This window comes from Colobus angolensis, unplaced genomic scaffold (assembly GCF_000951035.1).
Source record: "Colobus angolensis palliatus isolate OR3802 unplaced genomic scaffold, Cang.pa_1.0 Scaffold46, whole genome shotgun sequence".
Lineage (NCBI taxonomy): Eukaryota > Metazoa > Chordata > Mammalia > Primates > Cercopithecidae > Colobus > Colobus angolensis.
This window is the reverse complement of record NW_012118043.1, coordinates 3346273-3360835: the sequence shown is the minus strand read 5'-3', so window position 1 is coordinate 3360835 and position 14563 is coordinate 3346273. Positions and strand designations below refer to the sequence as shown.

At 38.4% G+C, this 14563-nt stretch overlaps 1 protein-coding gene across 1 annotated transcript in view; it reads right to left on the bottom strand.

The window, feature by feature from the left end:
- Positions 1-14563, bottom strand: part of SLC9A9 (solute carrier family 9, subfamily A (NHE9, cation proton antiporter 9), member 9) — a 611074-nt gene that overhangs the window by 94833 nt on the left and 501678 nt on the right. Inside the window, exon 14 of the mRNA XM_011958071.1 lies at positions 7552-7631. Coding sequence (XP_011813461.1) covers positions 7552-7631 — 80 coding nt within the window. The remainder of the gene's footprint in view (positions 1-7551; positions 7632-14563) is intronic.

Sequence of the window (14563 nt, the reverse complement as noted above, 5' to 3'; positions counted from 1 at the left end):
AATATTATTAAAACTTTTCCAGGGAAAAAAGTAAAACAAAGCAGAGATGCCAAAGTAGCATCCCAGGATCATTGTATGAAAATCCGTTACTATCTTGGGACCCACAAGATTTTATAATCACAGTGGGGAATCCATTGTGTTTAGGTAACAATTCATAAAGTCATACGTGTAGTCATTTGTCAGGTCTCCAGAAGAGTTTTATACTGACTAAAGAATAGTGCAATGTATTTAGGCCATAGAGTCTTGAGAAAACTGCACTATTTAACTGTTTTAAATGTGTTGGTTCTGAGAGGCCAGTGAATCAGTTACCATCAGTAGGAAGCTGTTTTAATAACTAGCCAACTTTTCTGACGGATTCAGCCAAAACAGAGGATAGTATGTATCATTCCTATTATGTGGAAGAAAAAATTATGGAAGATCCAAGTTGTTACCTGAACAAAAGACTGCGCATGTTTCCAGACATTGTTAAAATTCCCCTGTGTTGATTCCTACCCAAAAATCATAAGAACTCAGGAGTCCAGGAAGAAGCTGACGTTTTCTCCCAGGATTTTTTAAGAGACAGAGTCTCACTTTGTTGCCCAAGCTGGAGGGCAGGGCAAAATCATAGCTCGTTGCAGTCTTGAACTCCTGGGCTCAAGTGATCCTCTTGCCTCAGCCTTCCTAGTAGGTAGGACAAGAGGTGCATGCTACTATGCTCAGTTAATTTTTTTTTTTGTAGAGATGGGGTCTTGCTATGTTACCCAGGGTGGTCTCAAACTCTTGGGCTCAATTGATCCTCCTGCTTCCACCCCGTAAAGTGCTGGGATTATAGAGTTGAGCCACTGAACCCAGCCTCTTTCAGGAAGCTTTAATTCCACTTCACTTAGGTGCTAAGTCAAAGACTTTCAATGAGATTTTTCTACAGCAGCACCCATGAGGATATGGATGACCAAAAGCCAACCTAAATACCCCAAAATAATAATAGTATTCTAGATGTTATTAACCAGGGCATGGCAGTGATGGCTGCATTGCAGCCCAATGCAAGCTGGGCTCCTCCCTACAGCCAGTTTCCCGGGAGAAGCAGTTATAATACTACGTGCATATTCACGTGCGGATGCCATCAGAGAATGTGTTTAGGAAAAGCCTTTAGGAAGCTGATTGCTTATGTTTACTTCAAATATTCTGAAATTTCGTTGCTTTCTGAAACTACTTGTGGAGTTATCTTTACATTTTGCAAGTGAGCGCTACCAATGATTTTAATTTTTGGCTCCCCTAAAGAGTTCATCCCCCCATGAAATTCTGATGATGCCAGTGCCTTCCTTTCCTGTGCTAGGGACCACCTGTGATTTCAAAGGACTTTGCCACCATGAAGTACAAAGCAAGACTTTGTGAGGGTCAACCATGACTATCCTCAGTACCTAGTATACTGCCTCCACATAGTGGGCAATCAAAGTATCCACTGAACAAAAGATTACTTACATCCTCTGCTATCTCTCCTGCTTGCTACTGAAAGTAAAACACACCTCTCCTTCAGACGGGGGAGGCTTTTGCTGAACCACCAAAGAAGTTATCAGACTAAAACAACCAATTATACACTAGGAACACTTATGAAAATAGCATCACACTCATGTTCAAGCTACCAGAACTCACCGGATGGGCCACCTGAACTGGGATCCTTGGATTGCTTAGGTGGACACAGCCTGTTCTCTGTTGATTACAACCGCTGGCTCCAAGTCCATCAGTACCCTTGGATGTGCCTTTTTCCTCTCTTGGGTTCAGTTACCTCATTTATAAAACTGGGATCACAGAAATAACATTCCTTGTTCCTCTGAAAGTTTTTTGTGAAGTAAACTCAACTCATTCACAAGGCCACAGCAAACTACCCCAATAAATAATTCATGGGTGTTTCAGCTAGTCAGGATAGGGAAAAAACTGCAGTACAGGATCATTATTTAAAATGGAAATTGCTGTTCACAATATTCATACCTATGACTTAAAATAAGCATGACTGTGTGGGATATAAAAAATTCTGTCAAGTTTTAGGAGGGGAAGGTTTTTCTTTTCTTTTTTTTAGTTAAGACTAAAATGCCATTACATTTAAATCTATTAAATACATGGTTTCCAAGTATCATTTTGAATGCCCCTGATATTTATGTTTACGTTTCTTGAAGTGGATTCCCAATCTGCCTTAGCCTGTACAAGATGGGGTCTGGTACCTGCCACTTTCCTTGCCAGACCCTTTAGAATGGGAAATGCAAGCATTTTCAGCATCCACACATCCTGCTGTGGGCTTTTCATTTTGTTGGCAATACCTCAACGCATCCTTCATTCCAACCAGTGATGGGAAGGAAATCTCCATCCATGTGGCTTTATGTAATTCTGTCACTGTGTCAACTTGCCAATCCATTGTTCTTTGCACTTTCTTTACACTTATAAAATGTTGGCAAACACATAATGAATCCTTATTTTCAATTGATGTTGGCATACAGGAAATGCTAAAAATGATGTTAGGCTGCCCTTTTTATTTTGGAAAAGGTCATTCTTATCCTGTGTCATTCACATTTGTAGGGCTAATTTATACACATGTTTAAGGGGAGAGATGGTAAATGAGAGAATGGAAAGAGACTCTAGAAAGGAGATAGTCAAGCAACATCATTAGTCACTTATGAATAAGGCAACATGAGGTTCTCATACCAGCTGTAACACTGCGAATCTATGCAAATAACTTTATCTGACGTCTTAAAACACGAATAAGGGGGCATCGATTTCTTCTTGCTTCCTCATTATGAGAGATTGCTAGTGAGGATGATAGGTGGCTTTACAATTTTGAATTTGTTATAATAAAATCAACATGATTGGTGAGATAAGACATATGTATTCAACGTCACTCAGAGAATGGCTTCTAAGCCAGAGCTAGGCTTGAATGTGCCAGATCGTTGTACTAATCAAACCTAACAAAGGAGGGACCAACCACAGGAAGGAGGTCAGCTCAAGCGATAGGGATTTAAGTCTGCTGTGAGTGGCTGTTCCTGTCTAGGGAGTGAGACACTTAGACTGGGGGTCTACACAGGGTAGCCTGGATGAAAACATTAATATTATCCAGTCTTTCTTGCTCTGCTTTCAGACTCACTTAGCAGCCTTCTGATAATTAATTGGATTTTCCTGCTACATCAATGCCTGAAATGAAGGTGCCCTGGATAGAAAATATTGCTTGCTTGCTTAATTGATTCATTCATTCCTTCAACAAATATTTATTGAGTGTTCACTCCCTGCCAGGAATTTTCCTATGCCCTGACGACATACCAGGGAATGAAAACAGACCCAATTTCTATCTATGGAAGGCACATATCCTGGTTGGGGGAAGCTATTAAAACAAAGTCCATTCTGTATGAGATGGTGGTTAAGTGTTACGGTGAAAAAAATAAAGCAGGAAGGAGTGAGAGAATTAGCTCCTTTTAGACATTTAGATATACAGCCAGGAAGGTTTCACCGACAAGCTGAATGAAAGAGGTAAAGAAGGAAGCAAGCAAATGCCTGAGGGAAGAGCCAGTGCAAGGGCCTGGGTGCAGAAGTGTGCTTGGTGTGCCTGAGGAAGGACAGGGTAGCTGAAGCAGAGTGAGCCAGGGGGAAAGAGTAGGATAGGAGGGGCTCTAGGGATCAGACTGACTTCAGCCTTCTTATGGCTGAAGAGTATCTCCCCCTGCCCATACCTCCCCTCCACGATGGGGATTTGGCGACTTAGGAATTTGGTGTCTGGTATGTACTACTGCCTCCTTTGAGCTTGGCTACAGTGAGTCCATCTTTTATCAGACTGAACCACTCTTGCAGTCTTTGAATATTTAACTTTCTGCCCCTAAAAAGTTGAGGATCTGATTCAGAAGTTGGGTACTCCTTCATGGTGGTGCTCTCCGGGTGACCAACAAAAACCTGTAACCTTGTTATCACACCAATATATTGCCAATAAATTTTCAAGATGTGAGCTCTGGATGGTATCGTGTAAGGAGTCCTAATTATTCATTGTTTTAATGGTGAGTTTATGAACATACCGAGACATGAGGATTTGTAGGTAGAGTAAGAGATATCATGGACATAGAATTGTTAATAATCAAGCTTATTTAGGTGTCTTGATGGACTTTAGTGTGAGACTAATCTGGGCTTGAATCATGAAATTGACCCTTACTAGCTATAGAAACAAAGTTATTTAAGTTATCTGGGAATTTGTTTCCTCCACATCAAAGAGGGTGGTTGTAAGAATTAAACAAAACAAAAAGAGTGGTTAAATGAAGAGAACTAAATGAAATAACATGCCTGATGGCAAAGCATCGCTACTCAGTAACATTAGTTCCCTTTCTCATCTCCCCATTTATCAGTGTCTTCTTTGTACTCCATAATTTGGAATTACTGCCCACGCTGAATCATAATGAATCTTAATTAATCATCAGTTTTGGCACCATAGGCTTCCTTCCAACAGGGGAGCCCCTGTTGCAGCAGAGGCCAACCCAATCAGTAGTACACTTGTGTTGTTACATCTCTAGACCCTCCCAGCCTCCTGCAGAGCTGGGGAGGTGGAATGAAGTAATAAATGTAAAGCACTGAACACAGTGCTTGGCATTGTTCATCATCATTGAATGTTAAGTTTTATAATTTTTATTCTGTAGTTTTTGGAAAACTTTTAGGGGAAGGTATGTATGTACTACTCATGCTATGAAAAAGAAAAAAACAAAACTACGTGAGTGACTGGTTGTTTTATTGATAATAATAGTAAATTAAGAGGGGTTTTCTACCTTTGAGTCTGAATATTAAGCATTAATTGAATATAAATTCGGTGATGTGACTGTTAGTTTTATGGCTCAACCTGGCTAGACTACCCAGTTATTCATTTAAACCCTAACTTAGGTGTCATTGTTGACACCTAAGGTATTTTGTAGATGTGGTTAATATCTGCAGTTGACACTAAGTAAAGGAGTTTATCCTCAATACGGTTTGTGGCCTCATCCAATCAGTTGCATGGACTTAACAGCAAAACTTAGGCTTTTCTGAGGAAGAAAGGATTCTGCTTAAGGACTGCAGTATTAGCTCTTGCCTGAATTTCCAGACAGAGAGCCTGCTCTGCAAATTTTGGACTTGCCAGCCCCCACAACTGTATAAACAATTCTTTAAAATAAATCTGTATGTATATGATATGTAAAGCACTTCTGCTGATTCTGTTTATTTGGAGAACCCTGACTGATATAGGTGTGTATGAAGTTATATATTCTTCATTTTCTTTTGTCAATAATTATTTGTGATACCTCATTTGCATGATTCATTTTTACTGAAATGAAACTTTAACAGCTCCAAACTACACAGCCAGTTTCTTTCAGCCTTGTGACAATTTCTTTTTGGTTCAGGCCAGCAAACTGATCTCAGGGTGACTGGCTAATCTCTGCACTGGTGGTGGCTGGCATAGCCTAACTTATGAGTTTCAAAGGACACACTGCCTGGGTTCTGGGTGAACAATAGAATGAACATAAATGCCAAATGGATACTTTGCTCTAAAATAACAGATATATTAAGAGGCCACATAGTTGAAACTGTTTGCTTGCTACTCTCTAGGTATAAATTCAGAGCATAGCTAAGATACAAAAATTTCATTATCTAAGTGAATATATATTTGTGTAGTGGTGGCAGCATAGCAATTTCTAGAATGAATGTGCAGGAGGATAAACTACCACGAGAAGAGATATGACTGAGAGTGTAAATCTGCTTTTATTTTTGCTAGTCTGTCTATAATCATATGGAAATAAACCCCTAATGAAAAGTGAGACAAAAACTATGACATCATCTGAATTTAGTGTCACTGCCCTAAGCTAAAATTTTTGATGGGCTCCAACTTTTATTTTCTTGTCTTCAAGGTTTTTTTTTTTTTCCCCACTTTATTCCTTTTCTTCATTGTAAAGCTTTCTTCATAGCATTGTCAGAATTTGAACAAAAACATCTTTTATCTCATTTCTGATTTACCGAGTTCTTTCTGTACATCTCATTGTGTTTACTCTTTAGTCAAATTTTTATAATTTTGAACAAACTGGGTTATCAGATACTTAAAAGCAATGACAGGGGCAAATTCTGCTTCCAAAGAGAGATCAGCCAGGAGCAAAAACCAGCAATAACTTTCTAAGAACTAGATTCCCTTAGAGAGATCAGAAAGTTTTCAGGTAGTTAATGAGATACCAGAACCTTTAAGAAATAATTAATGGCTAAGATGGACTTCTCTCAAGATGGTGGCAACCTACATTTGTCCATAAAACTGAAGACTGAGCAAGAAAGGGTATCTGGCCATAGGTAACAGAGCTCTGAAAAAAACCAAATTCTAACCTCAGAAACCCTCTATCTTCCACATCACCATTTCTTAATTCTTGGAATGCTCTACTTTTGCAAAATTGCTTTTTAATTCTCACATTGTTTTACTTTTGCTTATCTCTGCAATCTTCAATTGGTTTCTCTTCACTTCTTTCTTAATTTTTGCTTTCTATTTTCCAGTCATTCCTCTAATTTGCTTTCCTTTCCTTCCTGCTGTAAATTTCCTATATTTCTCTTGCCTCCTCTCCCTGTCCATTTTCACCTCTTTTTCTTCACCTATTCTTTGAATATCCTTTCCCTATTCTTAATTCTTCCTCCTCTCCCATTGATCTGTTGTGGTTTTAATCATTTTTGCTTAGGCACTTAAAATCATCCAGTGACTGACATTTTCCCACTGAAAGGAGAGGGATTTGTGACTGGAAAACTAGCTACAAAGACCCAACACATTCAATTTACAGTGCAGTTCTTTCCTTTCTTCCTTGGAGCTTTTGCCTGGGATTAGAGACAGACTGCTTACTGCAGCTCACAATGGCAAAACACTTCAGGCCTGACTTAGCCTCATGTGGCAAATCACATGGCAAGGTATATCTGAGCTACTATATTTACAGTGATTGCCAGATTTTTAAAATTGCCCTTCACTGGAAAAAGCTCATTCAAGTCTGCCTGGAAAACAAAGCGGTGCTATTTTATGATGAACTCTGATGAACTGGATTCATCTCCTTGGCCCATTTATTTTTGTCCCCTGTCCCCACTCCTTCCCACTCCTTCATTTTTTACAGCATGAAACAAAAGCACACCAATGGCTTCCTGGGAGAAAGGTGCAGGAGCTTTGGCTGGGTTACCCTGGCCAGAGGCTGCTGAAACTGTTCATACAATGCCCTTAATCAAGCAGGCCTATTTGACCAATTTGACCAGAAGTAGGAGCTTTACAAAGGTAAGAACAGCAAAACAGCTTCTTCAGGAGTATATGATTTTATCAACTGGCATTATAGTCAGGAAAACACTAGATAAATTTGACTCTGAGAAGTTTCACTTTAGCTGTCTGAAACACTTAAGTATGGACTACCCTGCTTTTTATTTTATGAAATCATTCCTTGTTATAAGTTTGGCTGTGAATTCACTTTACCTTTCGGTGTTTCTTGAAGAGCAGGAGTGCACACTTCAATGATTAAGAGCTTAAAGTAATTCTCTGCCTGCAGCAGGATCTGTGAGATTGTTATTATCAAAGGATACTTGTGGTCGAAGCCATACCACATTCTGAAGAGCCGAGCACTCTCTGCTTTCGTCGTGCTTTTATCCAAGTTATTTGCTTCCTGGGGAGAAACAATAGAAAAAGGCAACGGGTAAATAGTCAAATACATTTTAATATAAAAATACATGTCAAACCAAATTAAATTTAACTACATTTAAAAAAACCTTTCTAAGTATAGGCATTTTCATCTAAATGGTGAAGCAGTTGCCAGGCAAATTAGCTCATAAATCTTGCTATGTGGATGAGACCCTTTTGGAGTATTTCAACATTTACTTTTCTTAATAATCCCAATTTTATTAAATAGCTAAGAAAGGCTATTTTGACATCAATAAAAATGACATTTCTGTTATAGTGCTGTTGTGGGAATTTTACGGTTTACTTCTGTCAAATTTGGAATGATATTTATTTATGGATTACCAAAAGGTCAAGGCTAAAGTGAGGACAATAGTCTAATAAGTGTTATGCTATATTTTATTCATTTTATTTGACAGATTACTGCCAAAGGCTATTGGTTGATTTTTGATATATTTCTGCTTAGGTTATGAAGAGTTTTGAAATAGACATTCCTGAAGAGAAGACTGCAACAATTGAATGTGCTTGCCTATCTCTTTTTTTTCTTTCCCACAAGGGCCATAAAGGGTGAGAGGATGATAAGGAATTAAAGACAAAAGAGGAAGAGAAAGTGTTTGATGGGTGTTTTTGTGAGAGAAGAGGATGAAATGTGGAAAAAAAAGGGAAAGAAAGTAAAATTTTGTAAGCTTTAGAGACAGATAAAAAAATATAAGGAGGGTATCCAGTGGCATTTTTACTGTATTCCATTTTGTGTGTTAAGAGAATTTCAATCAGTTGTAATTATCCTCATCATTAAAAACATTTATATATCTTAATGTGGGCTTTGTTGCTATGTCTGGACCCCCCGTTTTCATGCCCAAACTGTGTCATGAATTGCAGTCCAGTAGTAATATGAATAGTCTTCTGAGGATATAATGACCCACGGAAGACAATGAAAGTCAACTGGACGCTCCACAGCCAGCCCTTAGATGAGCTCAAATTGATTTTTTTTTTTTTTTTGTCCTTTTCTAGTCAGTTCCATCACTGGTTAATGATAAATAGCTGGACACAAAAGGCTGTGTTCTACCCCTGAAACATATGTTTACCAGTAGATGCTGCTGTTCTGTTCCCCACAAGAAAGCAAAGTGTGCTTCGCTTTTCGTCAGCCATTTATTCTTTGTTTAAAATGGCTGAAGCAGAGACTCACAACGAAATTAAAACTCAAACTTTTCAGTGTCTTTTTCATTGATTGTCTTAAGATCTCTGATTTTTCAAGCCTTGCAGTCTACCAGTGTCTCCTAGCGTATCACTGTTCACTTGATGTTGATGGAAATTTTGTGCTAATCATTCAGGAAAGGATGGGGTCTACAGTGTTAAATAGGTTTCTTAAATGGAGGACTTCTCATTCATTGCAGCACTATTCACAATAGCAAAGACATGGAATTAACCTAAATGCCCATCCATGGTAGACAGGATAAAGAAAATGTGGTACATGTACACCCTGGAATAAAATGCACTCGTAAAAAGGAATGCGATCATGTCTTTTGCAGGAACATGGATGGAGCTGGAGGCCATTATCCTTATTAAACTAATGCAGGAAGAGAAAACCAAATACCACATGTTCTTATAAGTGGAGGCTAAATGATGAGAACACATGGACACAAAGATGGAAACAATACACACTGGGGCCTACTGGAGGCTGGAAAGAGGGAGAGGTCAGAAAAAAACAACTATTGGTACTAGACTTAGTATCTGGGAGATGAGACAATCTATATCACAAACCCCTGTGACACAAGTTTACCTATATAACAAACCTGCACATGTACACTTGAACCTACAAGAAAGGAAAATGTAGAACTTCTCAGTCTTTCATTTATAAATGAGCATTGTAAATCTTCAACAGGAAGTACATCTCAAAGTTATTTGGCCATGGAATCCATTCCCATTCCCAATCCCTACTGTGGGACACTGATGATCTTTTCCTGGACATTAGAGTTCCACAGGTCTCTGTTTTCTGATAGGGCTGGAGTGCCATGCCTTGTTATCTGTAGTCAGAATTTATGCATATTTCCTCAAGAAAGGAAACCAGGGTGTCTGGTTCAATTTCTATCCTTCCCCATACCTTTCTCTAAGCATTTCTACCAGAGCGAAGGTGTCAGATTTGCAAAATCACTGTTGCACACAGTGTTTTCCTCATCATCCTCAAACATCTGCAAATTGTTTCCAAGCCACTGTTTCTCAACAGCATGTTGGGGTTCATCTAGCAAAGCAAAACTGCTCATGTTGAGCTAAACTAGTTATGAAAAAATCAGGGCCAAGGGTGGGGACTTTCCTTTTTTCCCACCCTTTCCTTTAAGAATAAGGATACACAGATTTTTATCCATCAATAATCCTAGGTGATTTTTGACAGTGGGTAATATCTACTGATGACTAGAAAGTAATTTAAAAAGCTGATAAAAAGCAATGAGAGCAAATTCCCATTTTTGTTTTGGTTTATTTTTAATGTAAGGGTGGGCAGTGTTGTGGTGAGCTATACTGGCAATCAGGGGCTGGGATTCTGGCAGCCGGTCTGCAGCACTGCAGCTGAATGATGTTCCTAATAATGATGGGCCCAAGCTATTGAATGCCCATGAACTCCCAGGCAGAATGCTAGTTACATTATCCAGTCATTAAGTTTTTCAGTCATTATTTTTCAATTCTTACAATACTCTATCAAGGTAGGTTGCATTGTACCTATTTTGCACATAGGGATTTTAGAGAGTCCCAGAGAAGGAAAGAAGTGAGTTCAAAGTCACACAACTAGAAGGTAACAACTGGAATTTTAGTCTAGGACTGCCAGACTCTGGAGAGAATGTTTTTCTGCAGATTTCTAATTCAGCCTTTAATTCAAAAGCACGGACATTCTATTAATAGGCTACATAACTTCGTTGGGCTGCAGTTTCCTTCTCTGTAAAATGAATTGAGGAAATTGGACTGGCTGGTCTCTTAGGTCCTAATCATATGGAAAAGACTTTTTATTAATGGCAACAGTAATAGCTGTACTTCTTGAACACTTACCATATGCCAGACACCATTCTAAGTACTTTTCATATATTAACACTTCAGATTCTTATAATTATTTGATGAAGTGTGGTCTATTATTATGCCTATTTTACAGATGAGGAAACTGACGTAACTGGGATACATACAGGTTTCCAAGAATACTGAGGTCCTAAGCAGGCAAGATTTCTCTTATCTAGATGGGGCCCCAGGATACAAATGGAGAGCAAACTAGTGCAAAAGCGGAGGTCAGAACAGTGGAATGCTCCTCCTGCAGGCTGAGATATAGCAGGTATACATACCCCGAAACATAACGAAAATGCAGGGCTCCCCTCAGCTGGGTGAACTGCCAGTGGCTTTGAAAATGTCCCCATAGAAGCTTAACTTTAGTATCAGGAATTTCTTTAGACTTCTAGATACTGGTTTCAAGGGTTTCCCAAGGTCTTAGAAATCCTCTCTTTTTCTCCTTTTCTTCTCCTTTTTATTTCCCGAGGGGAATATATCAGAACTCATAAGCACTTCTGAAAGAGCTTATACTCTATTTTTGGCAAACCTTCCAGGGATATTTATGGTCAGCTGATGGGAGCAACACACGTTAGGTAGTGTTTTGGAAAATTATTAACACATGCAATCTCTTTTTTAAAAACCTTCATTTCATGTGGGTGACTGGAGATGCTATTCATTTCAATACTTTATGAGGAATAAACTTGGATCTAATTAGAATAAAACATCTGTGAAATACGTTTTCCCAGGTGGGGAAAATACCACTGATGACCCACCATTGACATTTATACCGATCCTAGATAAAATGTTCAGAATATGTCTTAAATATCTGTTGACCCAGTTCCGGATCCATTCATTTATTTCTCTAAAGTTATTGATGACTTAATAACTTGGTTATGAAAGGCCATCAATAAATGAGCAGAAATAAATGAGTTAGTCTAGTGTATGCTCTGCTTGTGCACTGGGGGTTGAAGATAAATGTGCTAAGGGAAGGCTGGCCTTTGAAATCACCCTGGAATAGGGAAGGTATCTGATGAGGCAGCACAGAGAGCCAGCCCACGGGAGGGTCCAGATGGGCAGCAGACAGCAGGTAGCATCAATCTATCTGGATTCTTCTGAAGTAGAGATCAGCTCACACCTCAAGGACAATAGATGTGAGCAGTCATCACAAGTCGAATCTGGAACTTGATGGTATTTTTCTTATCATTAGCAATATTTCTTCTCTTTTGAGGATCTTTATTCCAGAGGGGATATGGTGTGCATGTTAGAACAAGCATACGTTCCAGAAACTGAAGACCAAGATTTGAGTTTAATTACAACATTTTAGTAATACTACTACTAATAACACCAACTCTGAGCCTCATGTTTCACAGCTGTAAATGGGAACTGGTGGGTCAAGCATGTGGAATCTCAACTTTTATTTAACTAGATACTCTAAGCAGCAGAATGTTTGATACATGGGGATTTTCTGGCTCTTTTATTAACCTCTTTTTTTCTGGGAAAATTTAAAAAATGACTGGGGTATTTGATATCTGTTTCTCCTTAAATAAGGCAATAGACCAGAGGTTGGGAAGTGACTGAGAATAACAGGCAGTGGGTAGTTTTCTTTTAGGTGATCCCCTAATATTTAACACCCTCTAGAGAGGGAGCAACAGAAAAATTATGACAGTACTCTGTTTTGTGCTTATTTGATCCCCTGAGAGAAAACAAAGGTTCTGGCAAGAAATCTGTGAAAAACAGACAGCAAAGCAAGAAGGGATTGTTTATTGTAAACTTTGATGAAAAAGAACTAGACAAACATAAATACTTTCCTCTGTCAATATTCAAATATGAGGACTTTGCTAAGTGAACTGGATGAATTCTGCTTTGGGATGATCATATGGGATTGCTCCTCATTTCAGGGGGATTCAGTGGATTAAGTGAGAGAGGGAGGATTTTCCTTTCTATTTCTCAAGATTGCATATTCAATATTAATGTCAGTGGAAGTTGCACCAAGTAATAACAAAGACAAAGAATTACCATAACAAATCCGCAGAGCTCTTTATGGGCTCGAAAGCAATTTTTAGGGTAGTACATGTGAACAGAATTTGTTACCAATACATTTGCCCTACCGTCTCCTTCCAAATTGGAGTATATTTGCGTAATAATTTCAAATGCATTACCTTGATTTTCTAATTACCAAGGAGAGGATCAGATTCCATGCCTCTAAAGAGAAAGAATTCTGGGTTCTGAAGAGGGAACATAGTATATAATCAAGAGGCAAATAGAATTTTTTTTTTCAAATTTACATTTTAAAGGGTGAATCATTAATTTTTAGCCTCTACATAGAAAGCACTTTATAAAAATATTCTCACCATCCTAATGCCCAGTTAAATTCATAAATGTTACCAGGAAGATACAGTCAGAAAATACATGCCTAGAGAGAAGAAAACTGAGACAACTAGCCACAGATGGATAAAACTGTTAAGATGACACAGAGATCTCACAGATTGACTGCCAGATGGGCTTGGCTCATGCTTTAGCTACAAAGAAAGGGCTTGGTCCAGGTAACTTTTGGGCTTGGCTCATGCTTTAGCTACAAAGAAAGGGCTTGGTCCAGGTAACTTTGTATAGTAGATCCAAGTTAATCCAGAGGTAAATAAATTCTTTGGTTCAGGAAAATATTATATGATATCGTGGTGGTCTTAAAGTGTATATCAACACATTCTTTGATACTTTTTCCTTTAAAGCATGGAACTTACCTAGAGGTAGAAAGTAGAATTGTGGTTACCAGAGGCTGGGAAGGGTAGTTGGGAGGGGAGGATAGAGAGAGGTTAATAGGTACAAAATTACAGCTACATAGGAAGAATAAGTTCTAGTGTTCTGCAGCACTGTGGGGTGAATATAGTTAACAATAATTCATTGCATAATTTCAAATAGCTAGAAGAGAGGATTTTAAATGTTTCTAACACAAAGAAATGAGAAATGTTTGAGGTAATGGCTATGCTAATTATCTTGCTTGATCATTACACATTGTATACATGTATCAAATTATCATTCTGTACCCTATAAGTATGTACAATTACAAAATGCCAATTAAAAATTTTAAAATTAAAAAAAAATCTCTTTGAAGGTTAAAAAAAGGAAAAAGATAGGGCCTAATTTCTCTTCCTATTGGGTGTGGGTCATACTTAATGGCTCATTTTTAATAAATAGAATATAGCAGAAATGATGGTGTGTCATATCCAAGATTAGGTCATAAAAAGTCATTGTGGCTTTCTTTTTTGCTCTCTTGGACCACGTGCTCTGAGAAAAGTTGGCTGCCCTCTTGTGAGGACACTCAAGAAGCTCTGTGAAGAGATCCATGTGGAAAGGAGTTAAGTATGCCTGCCAATGGCCAGTAAGGAACGGAGGCTTTCTGCCAACATGGGAGCAAATCCTCTAGGCTCAATCCAGCCTTCAGATGATTCTAACTTTAGCTGACATCTTGACCGCAATCTCATGAAAGACCTTGCCTCAGAAACACTCAGTTAAGTTGCTTTCCGATTCCTGATCCATAGAAACTTTGAGATAATAAATGTGGGTTGTTTTAAGCCACTATATTTTAGGATAATTTTTTATGCAGCAATAGAAAATATAATGATATACTGGAATAATAAATTCTAGATGTGAAAGGTATTGAAATACAATTTGGAAAGATAATATGTTGAGGCCTACATTTGCATAGCTTTTTACAGTTTATGAAGTGCTTTCAAAAAAGTAACATTTGTGGTATAGAAGACATATGTTCCCTCTTAAAAGTATATCAAAAACTATCCTGGGTCCAATACACCCATCTTACAGATTGAAGATTAAATACAAAGACAAAAAGTGATGGACCAACTTAGAGCAGGAAGTTCACAGCATCTCACTGTACCTGCT